The 17,500-nt window shown below is 43.9% G+C and overlaps 1 protein-coding gene and 1 long non-coding RNA gene across 2 annotated transcripts in view; one reads left to right on the top strand and one right to left on the bottom strand.

The window, feature by feature from the left end:
- p2rx7 (purinergic receptor P2X, ligand-gated ion channel, 7) overlaps window positions 1-17,500 on the bottom strand; it is a 31,449-nt gene that overhangs the window by 6,380 nt on the left and 7,569 nt on the right. Inside the window, 3 exon segments of the mRNA XM_063213104.1 lie at window positions 272-330; window positions 1,538-1,679; window positions 2,435-2,515. Of these exon segments, the coding sequence (XP_063069174.1) occupies window positions 272-330; window positions 1,538-1,679; window positions 2,435-2,515 (282 nt within the window).
- LOC134460705 (uncharacterized) lies at window positions 11,464-15,924 on the top strand. The gene is made up of 6 exons (XR_010037155.1): window positions 11,464-11,699; window positions 12,019-12,173; window positions 13,084-13,146; window positions 13,731-13,825; window positions 15,446-15,606; window positions 15,729-15,924. It is a non-coding gene; the product is annotated as an uncharacterized LOC134460705 (long non-coding RNA).

Raw genomic sequence — 17,500 nt, 5'->3', positions numbered from 1 at the left:
TAAAGCTGAGGTGCGTGTGTGTATGGGGTGGTGAAAACATTTTGGTGCACCTAAATTTTGTGCTGGTGCACCTAAAAAAAATGTTTAGGCGCACCAGTGCAACCAGTGCAAAAAGTTAGTCTGGAGCCCTGGTGTGTGTGTGTGTGTGTGTGTGTGTGTGTGTGTGTGTGTGTGTGTGTGTGTGTGTGTGCAAGCGTTCATGTGTGTGTGTGTGTGTGTGTGTGTGTGTGTGTGTGTGTGTGTGTGTGTGTGTGTGTGTGTGTGTAGGCACCTGTGGAAGAAGCGGTTGAGGTCACAGTCCCAGTTGATCTGGATGCCAATCACGCCCCCCTGTGGACATACAGAGGAATAAAATTACATTACTTGCATTCTATTACATTATACATTATTAAATTGCATTACATTACATGACATTCTATTACATTACATTACATGACATTATATTATATTATATTATATTATATTATATTATATTATATTATATTATATTATGTGATGCTGCATTACATTACATTACACATTACATAACATTACATTACATTACATTGCATTGCACTAAATTACACCATACAACATTGCAGCTTCACCTAAAAAGGGGTGTGTATGTTCTGAAAGCTCATTAACATACAGTTGTGACATGGCAACAAAATATATGGATAGGAGCCAATGGGAGTGAGCCTTCTCATATATAGACCCGTTCAGAGTCGACGTCCTCATGAATGCGTGCGCATTGTTGACTCAAACACACCAGAGATGTTTTAAGGATATTACGAGAGACTCCACTTTTCTGGATGGTACTGCACTCTAGGGGGAGTGCAGACTCCACTCAGAAAGAACGGGCTGCTGCGCTCATAGCCGTGTCTCGACAACGGCCACTAGGAGATGCACTGCAGGCATGGGTAAAATCGGGAGTGGTGATTCTGTATGTAATACTGGGTGACAGTGCAGACACTAAAGAGAGAAAAACTGCGGTTCTGAAGTATGTACGTTGATACAAAATAGAGATTCCGAAAAGTACACTTGCTATGCTATTTTGAGAGGGAAGAGGCTGTTCCAGAAGCATAGGAGATGTTTGTTGTTACAAGACATTAAACTACTTACGGGACTGATGACATCGGCAGGAATACCCGTGTCCGTGGTGCACACTGCATATCTGAGGTTAGCGCGAGCATCCGTTATCTTATTTCGGAAAAAAACCTGACGAGTCTCTGTACAAATGAACGGAGCATGGTCGATTTTGAGGCAGTAGTACGCATGCAGGCAAATTACGTCATACCTGTTTACAGACTCTAAAGGGGTCTATTCTAGTTTCTCTAATAAATAGCGACCCCTAGAGCAGTGTTTCCCAACCAGGGGTACCACTAAGGGTACGCGAGCATACTGCAGAGGTACTTGGAAAAAAACGTAATTTTAATGTATGGAGCATAGTCATATTGGGACAGGAAAAGCCAAAGAACATGATTTAGGGGCACAACGAAAAGGCTGAGGGTGTACCCGAGACAAAAAAGGCAGAAGAGAGAAGTAGCTAAACAGCGACCTCTAGTGCCATCTCCTTGAAGTTCTCGTTGGCAGCGGTGACAATGTCCCCGAGGCGGAATATGGGTTAGTAGGGGTCCAAGCGGCGGTGGAACACACACCTCTTCAGGTAGACGTCCGTCATCTCCGGCAGAATGTTACGCCTGATGACACACAACATTACATTATGATATCACATTGAGGCATTGCATTGCATACATTGCGTGTGTGTGTGTGTGTGTGTAACGATACCCTCAACTCACGATTCGGTTCGTATCACGATTTTTGACCTACAGTTCGATACACCCCAGGATTTCTGAAATGTATCTCATTTGAAGCTTGGAAGTACTATCACTTCATATCATGTGGTTGTTTTCTGGACTGCTGGTCAACAAAACTTTGAAATGGTGTATCACAATACTGCCTTCTTGCATCACGATACAGTATGGTGACTCGTTCGATCCAATATAGTTACAGCCCTAGTGTGTGTGTATGTGTATGCGTGTGTGTGTGTGTGTGTGTGTGTGTGTGTGTGTGTGCATGTGTGTACTATGTCACCTGGTGTAGTTGAAGACTGCGTACATGCATGTGTGTGTATTTGTGTGTGTGTGTGTGCGTGTGTGTGTGTGTGTATTATGTCACCTGATGTAGTATATATTTGTGTGTATGTGTGTGTGTACTATGTCACCTGATACAGTTGAAGGCTGCATACATGCGTGTTTGTGTGTGTGTATATACTGTATGTGTATGTGTATGTGTATGTGTATATACTGTATACTGTGTGTATGTGTGTATGTGTTTGTGTGTGTGTATGTGTGGTGTGTGTGTGTGTGTGTGTGAGTGTGTGTGTGTGTGTGTGTGTGTGTGTGTGTATGTGTGTGTTTATGTGTGTGTGTGTGTGTGTGTGTGTGTGTGTGACCTGATGTAGTTGAATGCTGGGAATCTGATGTTGTTCTTGATGAGGACGGTGAAGTTCTCTGCTGATGCCAGTAGAGCCGGCCTGCATACACACACACACACACACACACACACACACACATTGGTGATCCTTAACACTAGAACTACCAGGATTTTTCTGCCTACCTAGAAGTACCAGAGAGGGGTCATTTGACCCGGCGGCTTTTACCTAATACACTAATCACTCATTTTGTTATGGTAATGAGGCTGTTAGGGGCTGTGTGTGGGGTGAGGGGTGAGGGGGTCACACCTTACAGTACTAACCAGTCCCTCCAGTTTTTCGCGATTCAGCGATCGCGTGGATTCATGCAAATTCAATGATATTCCGCATAATTTCACGATGCCGCGTAATTCCTGTAAAGCCGCATTTTCCCGCAAAATTTCAACATTCTGTGGAGTTTATTGATTTATATTTTCGTCAAAAAAATAAAAATGTGACTACAATACCACCGGAGACGAAAACCAATACGAAGCATTTTTGTTAATATGTCACTGAAACATTGAAAAAGAATTGCCTGCTATTTCGGAAGTCGCGACCCTCATCTCAGCCGTTCCGCATCTCTCCTCCCCTCCCTCACACGCAGGCGTCGGTGCTGCACACATGACCTTTTTTTTAACAGCAGTAGCCTAGGCTACTTTTCAGTGCAATCCTGGGTGGAAAAAGTATTGTTGCCCATTTATCCATGACGAAGAAGTGCAGTCATGAAATAGTGGCGGTAGGCTACTGTCGCACAGTAGCAAACATCTTACGTTAGGCTACATGTTGCGGAACTTCTCCACTCTCCCCTGTCGCTTTCATGAGCATGCTACCCGACGGTCGTTGTCTGATCTTTTTTCAATGTTCGCTAATGTTTGTAATTTAAGGGTCTATGTCTATGCGTAGGCAAAAGCCTTCTGATAACAATCACTGTAGTGCCGATCGCAAAGGTTTCGGAAGTGTGGAGTTTTGCAACTTGTTTCAGTCAAGGACACCGAGATAGGAAGTGAACGGCCCTTCCACGCTTTCACTGTGTTATTGCAATAAAGTCTTGCGAATCCATGCAACCATGCACACAACCATGTCAACGAGAGCGTGTATGCCATCACAACTTTGCATCAAGCAAATAATATGCAACAGCTTGCAATACGAGCACGAGAGAGAGAGAGAGAGAGAGAGAGAGAGAGAGAGAGAGACGCGTCTTCCAACAGGTGACATTGTAACGCTTGCATAGGCCTACAGCCTGGCTACTGTACCCCGCGACGCTCTTCATTAGGCCTAGTGGTAGGCTATACCCACAAGTATTTTTTCATAACGCGCTGTCCCGTTTTCCCCCGAAGTCGTTCTAAAATATCGACAGAGATTTATGAGTGTCGCGGCCATGATTTTTTTTTTTACACATTGGACGCACTGGCTAATAAGACGCTCTGACAGCTTTTGACAATATTTTATTATTCTATTATATAGGAAGTGTGTTTCTGAATCTCTCTCTCTTTTGTCTTAAGCCTGCTTAGACTGATTGTGGTTTTCAGTTACCAAAAAAACCCAGAAAGGGATGCAAAATCTTTGCAAAAAATGAGAAAATGCCGCAAAATCTTTGCAAAAAATGGGAAAATGCCGCCACAAAATCAGGCATTTTGACCGCAAAAATCACAAAATCCCAGTGCAAAATCCTGGAGGGACTGGCTAACAGCCAAGACGAACAGGGACAGACAGCTTCTTCCCAAGGGCTGTCAGCCTCAAAAATCACCACAGGTAAATAGCAACTTGCATGAAGATATCAGCAATAAAGACAGATAGCACAGTTTGGCGGACAGTGTGTTACAGTTTTTCTCCATTGGTTTGGCTCATTTCTTGAAACTGAGATGTCTTTCTCAAAACATGGACAAATCCCACAACTAATTTGCGGTTCCTCACAACAGAATGGCATTTATCATTGCTTTCATCAAATTTCAAATGCTTTTGTACATGTCTCAATCATTTAGTAGGCCTACATCCTTGCAAATGGCTATGTACAAGTATCCTACAGTTAACACAATCAGCTTAAATTGTAGAATTTTCAAATGAATGTACCTTGCTGATCTATCCCAATTGGTTGATTCTCAGTGTAATGGTTGTCCTGAAAACATGTCAGCACATTTTCTTCATATAAGTCATCAATGAACGTGTGAATGTCCCATGTGAACATGACGAATCATATGACTGCAACCAGATAATGGTTGAATTACAGTTTTTCTCGATTAGTTTAGCTCATTTCTTGAAACTGAGATGACATTCCTATAACCATTGGGTCATTTGGCCAAACATTCTTACACTTCTGCACAACAGTTCAGATAACTAGCAAAATGTTATATACCTCCCAAAACACCTCATTCTTGCATCTGTAGCATGTGGGAATTATAGTCCCAGCAATGGTGTGTGTAAAGTAGTGAGATTTCCCCTCTGGCGTCTCCCCCTGTTTCGCATGACTTATCTGTGGGTTGGCAGGGCAGGGCCCTAGGACCCAGCGGAAGAGTGGGTAGTGACATCTCGCAAGCAGCATAAATTTAGCTTCCGGGTTGGCCTTAGGTTTAGCTCACCTGGTCTCGTTAGAGCTACCTGGCTTTTGTTTGCCAGGTGGTTGCCATTTGTCATGGCAGCACTGGGAAGATCTGGTTGTTAGCTGAAAACTGTGGGGAAAGCTTTGCTCGCTTGGGTCCAGTGGGGATGAAGGACGTCTCCAAACTCCCAGCCTGCTCTGCCGTGCCCACAGAGGGTCAGAGACATATGTAGCAGCCTTGAGTGGGGCATTCTGTTGGGGTGGGGGAACACTGCCGTCTTTCCCATGCAGGGTTTTGTTCGTTGTTTTGTTTGTTTTATTACGAGCTCTTTTCATTGAAGCAGGTTGTTAGAGATTGCCTGCTCCCTGGTTTGTGCATGAGCGTAGCTTTCATCTGGTGTGACCTACGGTGTGTTGTCTGACACGGGCGGCTCCAGTCATCCACCTCTTGGCGTTAAGAGGTGAATCACTGGAGTCCGGTCGGTTGAGGCTGCACTATCGTGTGGACTTACCTTGGCAAGGTGGACATTTCTGAGTGGTCTAATGTACAGTAGTAACCTCTCATATGGGAGACCCAATCAACTTAGTGTGGGCTACTTCTACATTGTGAACTTTTCATTTTAACTTTTGTGTGCTGTTTGTTTTGATATTTGAATAATCTTTTGTTGGTTTGCCTTCATGTAACATTTGGTTTGCTGTGTTTTGTTCAGTTCACATTGTGGCCTAGTGCTCCACACTCCACATAATTTGTAACCAGTAGGCACTCGGTTAACTCATGCCTCTGCCCTTGTGTTTGCACGATAACTGGTATGACGTGGAGTGAATCCTAGCAGTGTGATCTACATTGTATCTCAAGTGAACTGTGATCTACCTGACCTCGTGAATTTTGCACATTTTAAATACTGGAAGAGAGAAAATAAAAAGAATCATATGTGTAACAGCTGTGTCCTCATTGCTCATCGAGAACCTGTTGGGGAAAATTGTATATTTAACATCTGGGTTGTCCCACCCTACCATGGGACTGGCGTAGTTACCTTTTTGGATCCGATTAAGTCCAAGGTTGAAACCAGTGTACCACCACTCGGTTACATTTGACGTAGTCGGCAATAGATGACTTGAGGCACAGCTTTAGGTTTAGAGCTTTTCTTTTTTTTGGTTTGTGCTTGGGAAAGACGGCGGTTGCCCCCTTACAGCGGGGGACGCCAGAGCGGACAACAGGGTTTGACGTTGCAGTCAAGGCAAGAAGTGCACGATGGAAGGACTGTCAGAGTTGAGGGAGATGGCAGCACATCAGCAAGGGCAGCTGGATGTGCTGTCCAGGTGGCTGGGTATATCACAGCAACCTCAACTGGAGTCGCAGGAGGACAGCTTGACATGCTGGCGGTGTCACCAGCCGGGCCATCTTGCAAGAGACTGTGACGGGCCGCGGGTCCCTGCTGGGCTGCAACCCTCGCCGGCAACTCACTCAAGGGGTAAGGGGCGGGCCTCCAGGCGCCGCTCAACCAGAGGCCAGTCCTCAAGTGGGCTGGAGCATAGTCCAAGCAGAGGGATGCCGGACTTGAGGAGAACGTCAACGTCCTTCCAGCCTAGTGTGACTCCATCCGGTGTTCTCCATTGCCTGTTTGTGTGTGTGTGCATGTGTGTGTTGTTGGTGCTGCATTTGCTACTTAGCAAGTTCTAGTGCATGTGTGTGTGTAGGGGAGGGTGCATCTGTGTGTGTATGAGTGTGTATGTGCGTGCCTGCCTGCGTGCATCAGTGGGTGAGCCTGTATGAGTGCTGGCGTGTGTGTGGTGATGGTATGGGATAGCATTGTGGGGTGCATACAGTGTGGCACCGGGACGGTGCCATTTCAAAGTGGGGATGTGTGTAGCATGTGGGAATTATAGTCCCAGCAATGGTGTGTGTAAAGTAGTGAGATTTCCCCTCTGGCGTCTCCCCCTGTTTCGCATGACTTATCTGTGGGTTGGCAGGGCAGGGCCCTAGGACCCAGCGGAAGAGTGGGCAGTGGCCTATCTCTCAAGCAGCATAAATTTAGCTTCCAGGTTGGCCTTAGGTTTGGCTCACCTGGGCTCGTTAGAGCTACCTTGATTTTGTTTGCCATGTGGTTGCCATTTGTCATGGAGGCACTGAGAAGATCTGGTTGTTAGCTGAAAACTGTGGGGAAAGCTTTGCTCGCTTGGGTCCAGTGGGGATGAAGGACGTCTCCAAACTCCCAGCCTGCTCTGCCGTGCCCACAGAGGGTCAGAGACACATGTAGCAGCCTTGAGTGGGGCATTCTGTTGGGGGTGGGGGGACACTGCCGTCTTTCCCGTGCAGGGTTTTGTTTGTTGTTTTTTTGTTTTATTATAAGCTCTTTTCATTGAGGCAGGTTGTTAGAGATTGCATACTCCCTGGTTTGTGCATGAGCGTAGCTTTTATCTGGAGTGGCCTACGGTGTCTGACACGGGCGGCTCCAGTCATCCACCTCTTGGGGTTAAGAGGTGAATCACTGGAGTCCGGTCGGTTGAGGCTGCACTCTCGTGTAGACTTATCTTGGCAAGGTGGACATTTCTGAGTGGTCTAATGTACAGTAGTAACCTCTCATATGGGAGACCCAATCAACTTAGTGTGGGCTACTTCTACATTGTGAACTTTTCATTTTAACTTTTGTGTGCTGTTTGTTTTGATATTTGAATAATCTTTTGTTGGTTTGCCTTCATGTAACATTTGGTTTGCTGTGTTTTGTTCAGTTCACATTGTGGCTTAGTGCTCCACACTCCACATAATTTGTAACCAGTAGACACTCGGTTAACTCATGCCTCTGCCCTTGTGTTTGCACGATAACTCGTATGACGTGGAGTGAATCCTAGCAGTGTGATCTACATTGTATCTCAAGTGAACTGTGATCTACCTGACCTCGTGAATTTTGCACATTTTAAATACTGGAAGAGAGAAAATAAAAAGAATCATATGTGTAACAGCTGTGTCCTCATTGCTCATCGGGAACCTGTTGGGGAAAATTGTATATTTAACATCTGGGTTGTCCCACCCTACCATGGGACTGGCGTAGTCACCTTTTTTGGATCTGATTAAGTCCAAGGTTGAAACCAGTGTACCACCACTCGGTTACACATCAGCACTAAACCGTCTCACATATAAATAGTCAGTACCATCAAAATGGCATAGATCCTTCTCAATTGCTTTGGCTCATTTGCATTCATTTAGTCCTTCTGTCAAAATAAACTGGATGGTTCAGCATAACTACATGGATCCTCATCACTCGCTCATATCACCCCAAAAACAGTTTACCCATGTGTCAAAACTAAATTTCTTCCCCACATATATCATCAGTACCCCCAAAATACATTGTCCCTTTGCCATTGTGTAAGCACTGCCAGTCAAAATAGTTAGGTGTTTTATCTACGTTCAGCTAACAGATTTCGACTATGTATAAAAATGAAAAAGTGAGTGAAGCCATTGAAGTTTGACAACACAGATAATTTACCAAGGACATTTATCAGTAACTTTCTTTACTGTAAATTCATAAACAGAAAGTAATGCCCATATATCACAGGTTTCTCATGGGTTTGGCTCATTTCTCAAAACAGAGATAAAATTCTCAAAATAACATGGACAAATGCCAAAGCAACTAGCAATTGTTCAAAACAGAATGTCGTTTGAAAAAATGTCATGAAATTAGCCAAATAACAGAGGAAACTGTAGTATACACGGTTGTAAAATTATTTTCTACTAACTAGTAAAGTTACAATACCATCTGACCTGTTGAACACTGTCATGAATTTACTATGTAATGAAATTCTTAAAATATGATGTCCTTGACTGTTTTGGGAATTGCGTAGACCACTTTGCATATGATGACTTACACAATGAAATAATGCTGACGTGTTTTGGAGAGGGCAACCATTAGACTGAGAATTGTCTAATTCGTTTTATTTGCAATTTATTTGGAAATGTGCTGAATGTATGCTGAATGTGTCAACTGAAGGGTATTTGTACATATCCATCTGCAGAGATGTACTAAACATTTCAACTGAAGGGTATTTGTACATATCCATCTGCAGAGATGTACTAAACATTTGAGACATGTACAAAGCATTTGATATCTGATGAAAGCAATGAAAAATGCCATTCTGTTTTGGGAAATTGCAAGTTGGTTTGGGGATTTGTCAGTGTTGTTTTGAGAATGTCATCTCAGTTTCGAGAAATTAGCCAAACCAATCGAGAAAAACTGTAACGTGTGAATCTCCCATGCCATGTGACCATAACGGCTCATGTGAATGCAACCTGGCAATTGTTAGATGGATAAATACCAGTGCATGTGGACTACTGCTTCATTTCCCTCAAGAATTATTGTGGTAAAAGAAGCTCCTCTCCAAGGAACGAAGATGCAGAGATACAGCACTCAACAGGCATTGGAAATGATCCACACAAGCACACACACACACACACACACACACTCTGTGTCTCAAGTGACAGCTGTGAGCTGCTAACAGCCACATTTCCACAACAAAAGGAGTGTCCGCAGGGGGTCCAAAGGGTCAAATGACCCTCTTGTGGGGCTTTTAGGTAAAAAGGTCAATTGACCCCTCCGTGGTAGTTCTAGTGTTAAATGAATTGCATCCCCAGGCGCCGCCCCCCACCGGCGCCCCGCCCCCTGTCGAGGCCCCGTCCCCAGTGAAAAAGAAATACTAAAAACAATTATAATACCTGACGAAATCCACTATCAGTATGTTCATTAGTTAACGGCCTGCAATGTGGATAAGCATGTATGCACACATCTTCATTCTCACTAGGAAAAGGGCTTTTCGTAATCGTGCAGCTCTAGCTAGAGAGCGGCTGTCCACACAGGCGGACCAATCATCTGGACCACGAATATTCGAGAAGCTTGCAATGAGTTGGATTACGCAGTGGCATCGTGCACGGAGATTTGGTTAGAGTGGTGTATTGGGCAAGATCGCTGTCCATGGTGCTGAAGTACTAAAGAGCCCGGCGAATGACTGAGGTCGGGGGTACTGGAGCGCCACTGAGAGCTCGGCAGACATCTACACTGGCAGATAATGTATGTTCAAGGTCAGGGGTTGCCGGTTCGAATCCCCGCTGACCTCTCCCTACATCTCCATCCATGGCTGAAGTGCCCTTGAGCAAGCCACCTAACCCCACATTGCTCCAGGGACTGTAACCAATATCCTGAAAAGTAATAGTTGTAAGTCGCTTTGAATAAAATGAAAGCGTCAGCTAAGTGCAATGTAATGTAATGTAATGTAATGAATGTTGAGAGAGCAACGGAGCAAGGAGAACCAGAAAGTTAGCAAGGGCAGGACACCTGACCAATCGATCGAACATCGGTGCAAGGGAGGCGAGCGGGGAGGTGGTGGGTGTGAGCAAGAAACTTTCTGCCGGTAACTTTCTGCCGCAAGGCAGGTGAGGGGAGAATAAATGCCTGGGTGGTTAATTACGTAAGGGGGCATAGTTGCACTGAAATTCCACCGAATGACAGTTGAGTGGAGAATAAAATGCAAAAATAAAAAAATGTAAGGGCGTGTCACATTTCATTGTGTGCTACGATGATAATAATGCAAATAATTCTACAAGGCATGTCCAAATGTTAAAATGGCAATGTTTTTAATGAAAAAAAGCAAATGCAGAGATAAGGCCCTGAAACTTGGTGACTGTTTGTCATTGTGGTTTATTCATACTGCAGAGTAAACCTGTCTGAGCTCCTCTATGTATCAGTGCTACCTCTCATCTCTTACTTCGACCCCATCTGGTAACTACTGAGTCTGAGTGGCCCTGCTGGAGAGGTGACAGTAACCCATGGCAACCCAGAAGGCCCTAGACTGTAGTTTCTAGAGGTGGTGGTGGTAACCGAAGACAATCGTGCATAGCAACCCTGCATAGCGACCATGCATAGCGACCATGCACAGCAACCTTGCATATCATCCCTACATAGCAACCATGCATGGCAACCCTGCATAGCAACCTACTGGAGTATGGTGTTATAATCGGGACAAAACCTCCACGAGCGCCACTTACTGCAAACGCGAGGTATTTTATTCTGCGCGCGCGCGTAGACACTGTCGCGCGCGCGAGTTTGCTCTGCGCGCGCGCGCAAACGCTGCCACGCGCGCGCAAACACCGTCTCACGCGCGAGAGGTGACATGAATTTCCTCACGCGCGCGAGCAGAAATATGAATATTTAAATTATCTCCTCCCACTGGTTAGCATAACAAATGAAGCGGAAGTTTGTTTAGTCCATAATAGTCAAACACAGAGAGCTCATATCTTGATAGACTATCGTTGCTACGGTGACTGCAACCGACCACCTTTGAAACACAACTGAAACGCAACTCACGGCTGCTGCTGACAAGGGCATTCACATATTTATTCGTAAAACCATTTTATTTTTTGGTGGATGAAAACATTGTGTCAATATCATTGACAGTATCATTTACTCTCAATGGTCAATATGCTATGTCTATGTTCGCCTTATTCACCCGGAACGTTCTAAAGACGTTGAGGGGTACACTTCAGGGGTACATTCGGCAACGCACCAGCTGTCATGGCGCCTCACTGTTGTGTGCCCAAATGTTCGTCCTCAAAGAGAAAAAAAATCCTACCGTGGACAGACTTTCCACCGTTTCCCCAAAGAGCAGGCACTTCGCCGTGGATGTATAAATCACATCTAGAGGGGTCCTGGTCCATATTTCAAGGTAAGATGCAAAATTATGTTCAATCATACGCATTAGCTAGCACAAATAAGCTAGCTCGCCAAACTTGTCATGACTCATGTAGCCTAAATGACGCGAATGCCTCGGTGAAATAAAAAATATGAATGTGTAATTACACAACGCTACATTTATATGATATTTCCAGATCGCTATTTCAAGATTAGGCTTTTAATTGTGTGGTAAGCGATCCGATGGCCACTGATTTTGTGCTACCAGAACCAGTAGCATAGGCCTACTTGTGCCAAAATCAAGTTGTTTTGCTAACGAACTAAAATGCATACCCTGGTATTTATGGTTACAGATCAACGCTGAGACCAAGGTTTGCTCTGAGCACTTTGAGAAGCAGTGTTTTGTAAAGACCACCCGTGTTATCACAAAGCTTATAAAGGATGCTGTGCCAACTTTCGCCTGGACTTCAGAGAGGCCAAAGAGGAGAATCATCATTCGCAGACCGAGGTTAGTTTGTTCAGTCAATATTCAACTGACATGTGTTTAGCAACCCTCTAATAATAATAATAATAATAATAAACCGAGAATAGTTCGCCATAGGAATAGCCTACATTTAAATTTAGACAAGACTGGAGAATGAATGTATGTGCTGGAGATAATTGCACCGTTCCGCGGTGTCTCCTTCAAATGAATGGCAAAGTAGCATGCTAGCTTTGGCTGTGGGGAGGGTTTTGAACAGGACTGGTCGCGCACGCCGACGCTGTCAGTGTGAAAGGCAGAGAAAAACACGCCTGCTCCTCCCTCCCAGTCCAGTGACTTTTTAATAACTCACTTTTCTAAAGTTTTAACTTGGATTTCTGTCACGTTTAAACGCCACCGCTCCTGGATCTCTCTCTATGCTGTGCCCTGCCTAGTATTTCTGAGTCCCCTGAAATAGGCTGTCTGCATTCTCTTTTTAAATGCACTGGGCCCTTTCTTTCAAATTAGTCAGTTCGTTTCAGATCTTGTCATTTCTGCTATAGGTGACTGCTCAAGATGTGGCTTCCTGTAGTTCAGAGATAGTTTTCAAAACTGCCTCAAGCTTATGTAGTAGTGTTAACAATAAACAGGTGTGGAACATATGGCCTATATTTGAATAGTTGTGGGAATAACTGTGGGAACATGGAGCAGCAAGAATAAGCTGTGGGACCAATGGGCTGTGGGAAACATAGAGCAGCTGACCCCCAACAGGGTCTTCATGGTTGTATGACCTGAATACATTTTCAAAGCGGAGCCACAGGATGCGGACTTCTACTCTTTTCCACTATTAGACGCGCCTTTGTCCTGCACCTGGCCTCAGCGAGGTGGGATGTGCATACTCTTACTTTTATAAAAATGTTGTATATTGACCACTAATTCTGTGCATGCTGTCATACAGAGATGATGACCCATTCCTGAAGTTGGACGCCAGAATGCAGGAAGGTGCTGTTTAAGAGCCTAGGTAGGTATTTGCTCTAAAGACATTTGTCTGCCACAATTTAGGAAACACTGTCAAAGTGTGTGAATGGCGAAGACCAGCTTACAATGTTTTCTCTTCTCTTTTCTTTTGTTTCTGTGCTGTGTGGGCCATGTTTGACATGTAAATAGACCACTAGGCTAGTTCAGTTGTTGGCGGTGGATTTATGTTGATTATAAATACAAGTCCTTTAGTAGGCTAGTAGGCTAACTAATTAATGCGAGCATGACCTACTGTGTCATGCTAAACAAGCAGGAAGCTGGGCATTCTTGCCGACTCTGAGAACTATAATACAGGCCAAGTCGTCATTGTTACTTATAAGATGGTAATAACATCATCAAATATTTGCCCTGTTGAATGGATGTACGTTTTTGCGTCACATCCTGTTGATGCTAAAATTATGTGCACTGTTACATCAAGATTCATGAACTTGTCAGCAGTGCAGCCAGCCTTCTTTCTATGGCCGTAATGTAATCGTTAACAGCTCTCGAAATGAGCAGACAGCTCAGCTGCTTGGTGCATACTCTTACCAATCGGTCTATATTATTCCCTCTTGCATTTATTTTCAGGCGGTGGAAGAAGCACTTGCAGGTATGCTACCGACCAGGCTCCTCAACATCAATCCGAGACGGAAGATGAAACGGGATGAAGCAGTTAGATTGAGGTAAACATCTACACACCCCTGTTCAAATTCCAGGTTTTTGTTATGTAAAAAATGACAGAAAACAAACTTAAAGCTTTAAAAGGGAAGAATAGAAAATAAAAAAAACTTCTATTAACATTGTTGCATAAATATGCACACCCTTAAACTAATACCTTGTTGCAGCACCTTTGGCTTCTATCACCGCACTCAGTCTTTTTGGGTAAGAGTCTATCAGCATGGCAAACATAGAAGTGACAATATTTGTACACGTATCTTTGCAAAAAGTACTCCAAATCTGACAGATTGCGAATGCATCTCATCTGCATAGTCCTCCTCAGATTGCCCAACAGATGTTCCGTGTCATACAGGACTGAACTCTCCCACTCCCAGTCCAGGTCTCTGCGGTCTTCCGAAAAGGACAATCTCATCATCCCCCGAGCCAGACTCCGTACTGTTGGTGACAGAGCTTTTTGTGTTGCTGCCCCCACGCTCTGGAACAGTCTACCTCCCAACATACGCCAGGCCCCCACACTGGCTACGTTCAAGAAGCACCTGAAATCACATCTATTCACAGAGGCATATGGACTTTAACTTCACTGGCCCATCCCCTCCCCCTTTATGCCACTACAATGGCCCCTGTGGAACTGTTCTAAATTCCATGACTTAAGCCCCAGTTACAACTGAAGAACGATAATCACATAGCATGATGCTGTCACCTTCATGCTTCACTTTACGCTTGGTGTTACCTTGGCAATGAGGTGTTGTTACCTTTTGTAATTATGTCCAAAATGTTAAACCTCGGTTTCACCTGACCATAATACATCTTCCCACATGCATTTGGGAGATTACAGAAGTATTTTTTGCAAAATGTACTCCACCAAGATTGAACTTTTTGGTCATAATTCGAAAGGGTATATTTGGCACAAAACATCACCCCAATAACACCATACTTTAAGTGAAGGGAGCCTTGTTGGGTGTTGGGTGATCTGAGGAGGACTGACTGTGGGAGATTGCACTCGCAGTCTTTCTGATTTGGAGGGCTTTGCAAAGAGGGGTGAACGAATATTGCCATAATGTGTGCCATGCTGAGACTCTTACCCACAAAAGACTGTACTGTAATGAAGGCCAAAGGTGCTGCAACTAAGTATTAATTTAAGGGCGTGTACATTTTTGCATTGCATTGCATTGATAAATATTTCGATTGAAGGAGGGAAAAGCTGTGAATTTATTTGTCTTTCTGTCTTTTTTTTTACATCACAAAAACCTGACATTTGAAGAGGGGTGTGTAGACTTTTGACAGCCACTGTACATATAGAAATTATGTGTTCATATCACTAACCCTCTTGGTTTAGCATGATAATGAAAAGAACTGTGAGCAAAAATGTGGCTAGCAGAAAACCAGAGTGGTTAGTGACTTGGGAAAACCACTCGCCACTGTGGCCGGAGAGCAAAACATTAATGTCAAGGGGGGTTGGGGGCTTTCAGTGGACTGTATTATGTGCCAGTGCTTGAGTATTACCTGTTTGATTTCATTTGCCAACAATTAGAATTATTTTACACTGTCTGTACAAGATGTAGAAAACTACTACGGAGCGACAGTGATATGTCATGTTCTTAATACTGTATATCCTGTCATTACAGACAAGGAGGCCGGAAACTTTGATGACCTCAATGACACTGGCTAGGTGAAGGACATCAAGAAAATGGCATCAGGTCACCAGACATCAGCTCATAATCCACAACGTTATCAACCATTTTGCGCCAAAAATGAAGCCGTTCACATACCATGGCATCCTAAGCAGGTAATTTCATACCTCTCAGTAACCTCAGAATGTTGCTGGTGAAAGACATCCCGTTCAATATCACTATTAACAGAATAAACAAAATCATCGCTTCCCATAATTTCTACCACATGTTTCAATAGGCAGCACTACACTACTGTGCAACAGTGAGAGAGAGTGGGCAAGGACAAGTAAAGCGGACCTACACTACAGCAAGACTTTGACACTTCTCCACGTGAGAGGCAGCCATCGCCCCCACCGTTGAGCAGTGTGTACCCAGTACCCCCAAAAGAGGAGATGATCCGACGCCCTCACAGCCGATTCCCAAAATTGTACACAAAAACTCTGTGTGTGCATGTGTGTGTGTGTGTGTGATATTGTAAAACTTTTCAGTCCATCTTCTATACTATACAATGTATAAATATACATGTGAAAACCTAAATATGCATTAAAAACCATTACTGAGGTTAAGAAATGCATTATAACAAATACATCTGATTCAGGTGTACTGTACATAGAAATGTCTTTATTTGCCACAAATACATCACATCCTGGAAACCTGTACAATGTGTAGATTCAAAGGTCTGCCAGATCTTTGTGACGGCACAGGATTGCAGTGGAACCCAAACATAGCCTATGAACTCCCACGCCATCTCACCAACTGCCGATATGCAGTATGCCTGAATTTCCTGTACAGCAAAGAAATGTAGAGATTGTGCCTTCATCGAGAATAGGTCATTTGGAATCACAACATATTCAATTTACTTTGTGCGTGTGGTGTAGCTATTGCTGTTATTATTATGTTACTAGTGACCCATTTAGTTGAGCTCAATAGTCTACATGACATCTTTGCACTTGTGTTACCACTATTGGGATTGGCAGCTCCCTAAATGAAAATGAGAAGAACTTGCCTGGATGAAATGTTATGAACTGTGTGCGTTGTGCTGCTTGCTGAAGTAACATGACACCCACATCACCTTCCAGAAATAAAGTGTATACAGGCTACCTAAACAGAGTCCTAGAGACCTATTGCCGCTGTGTGATGAAATCCAGGCAAAAGCCCACCTGCTTTGGCAATTGCTGCAACATGTAAAAAAGGTAGACAGATTAGGCCCCTGTAGATATGGCATGTGTAGATGGATTCACTAAATTCTTTAACCACTTAAATGGCTTGGGTCAGACAAGCTGGGCTGCACACTGACCTCTTCCATGTTGCCCATGTGGTTTCGTTTGCTGTGTGTGACCACCTCCGTACAGGGGCCGCCGATCAGCAACTGAAGGCAGAGTTATTTATTTTTTTAAATGTCTGCACCTTTTTATTACATATATTGCATTGCACTGGTATTGCATTAAATGTACTAGCCAAGTGACACAAAGAGAGCAGGTAAACACAGTCTATTGATCTGTAGGCCTACATTTATGTCACTTCTTAAAGATTCAATTATTCAACTCTATATTCGAAGAGGCCGGTATTGCGCTACCATTTTCCATGAACCAGTCAACTTCTGGGAGTCATTGCAGTACTTTGAGAAAGTGATCATACTTTCTAGCCTAATCATTCATTGTGCTTGTATCAGTATTGTAGTGTCATTGGTTATTTACAGTGTGTCGACGCCATCTACTGGATACTCCACGCACGGTTCATTTTCTATCCACTTCATCATTTCATTCCAAAGCACAGAGTGAGCTCTTTGATGCAATGTAGACTAAATTCAGCTAGAGCTCTAGTTGTGTATACCCGTTGGATCGCTGAATACATAGCCTACATTAAATCCATATATTTCAGCCTCCGGTCTCAAGTCAACTGCGGCCGTCTTGCCCACTCGTCACCAGGTATGGAGAACACGACAGTGGCAAAATGAATGATTGTTCCAACAGATTTCAATAAAGGTTTTCTGATCTGACCGCTTGAATT

This window comes from Engraulis encrasicolus, chromosome 13, assembly GCF_034702125.1.
Source record: "Engraulis encrasicolus isolate BLACKSEA-1 chromosome 13, IST_EnEncr_1.0, whole genome shotgun sequence".
Taxonomy (NCBI): Eukaryota; Metazoa; Chordata; class Actinopteri; order Clupeiformes; family Engraulidae; genus Engraulis; species Engraulis encrasicolus.
This window is presented reverse-complemented; position numbering and strand designations above follow the sequence as displayed.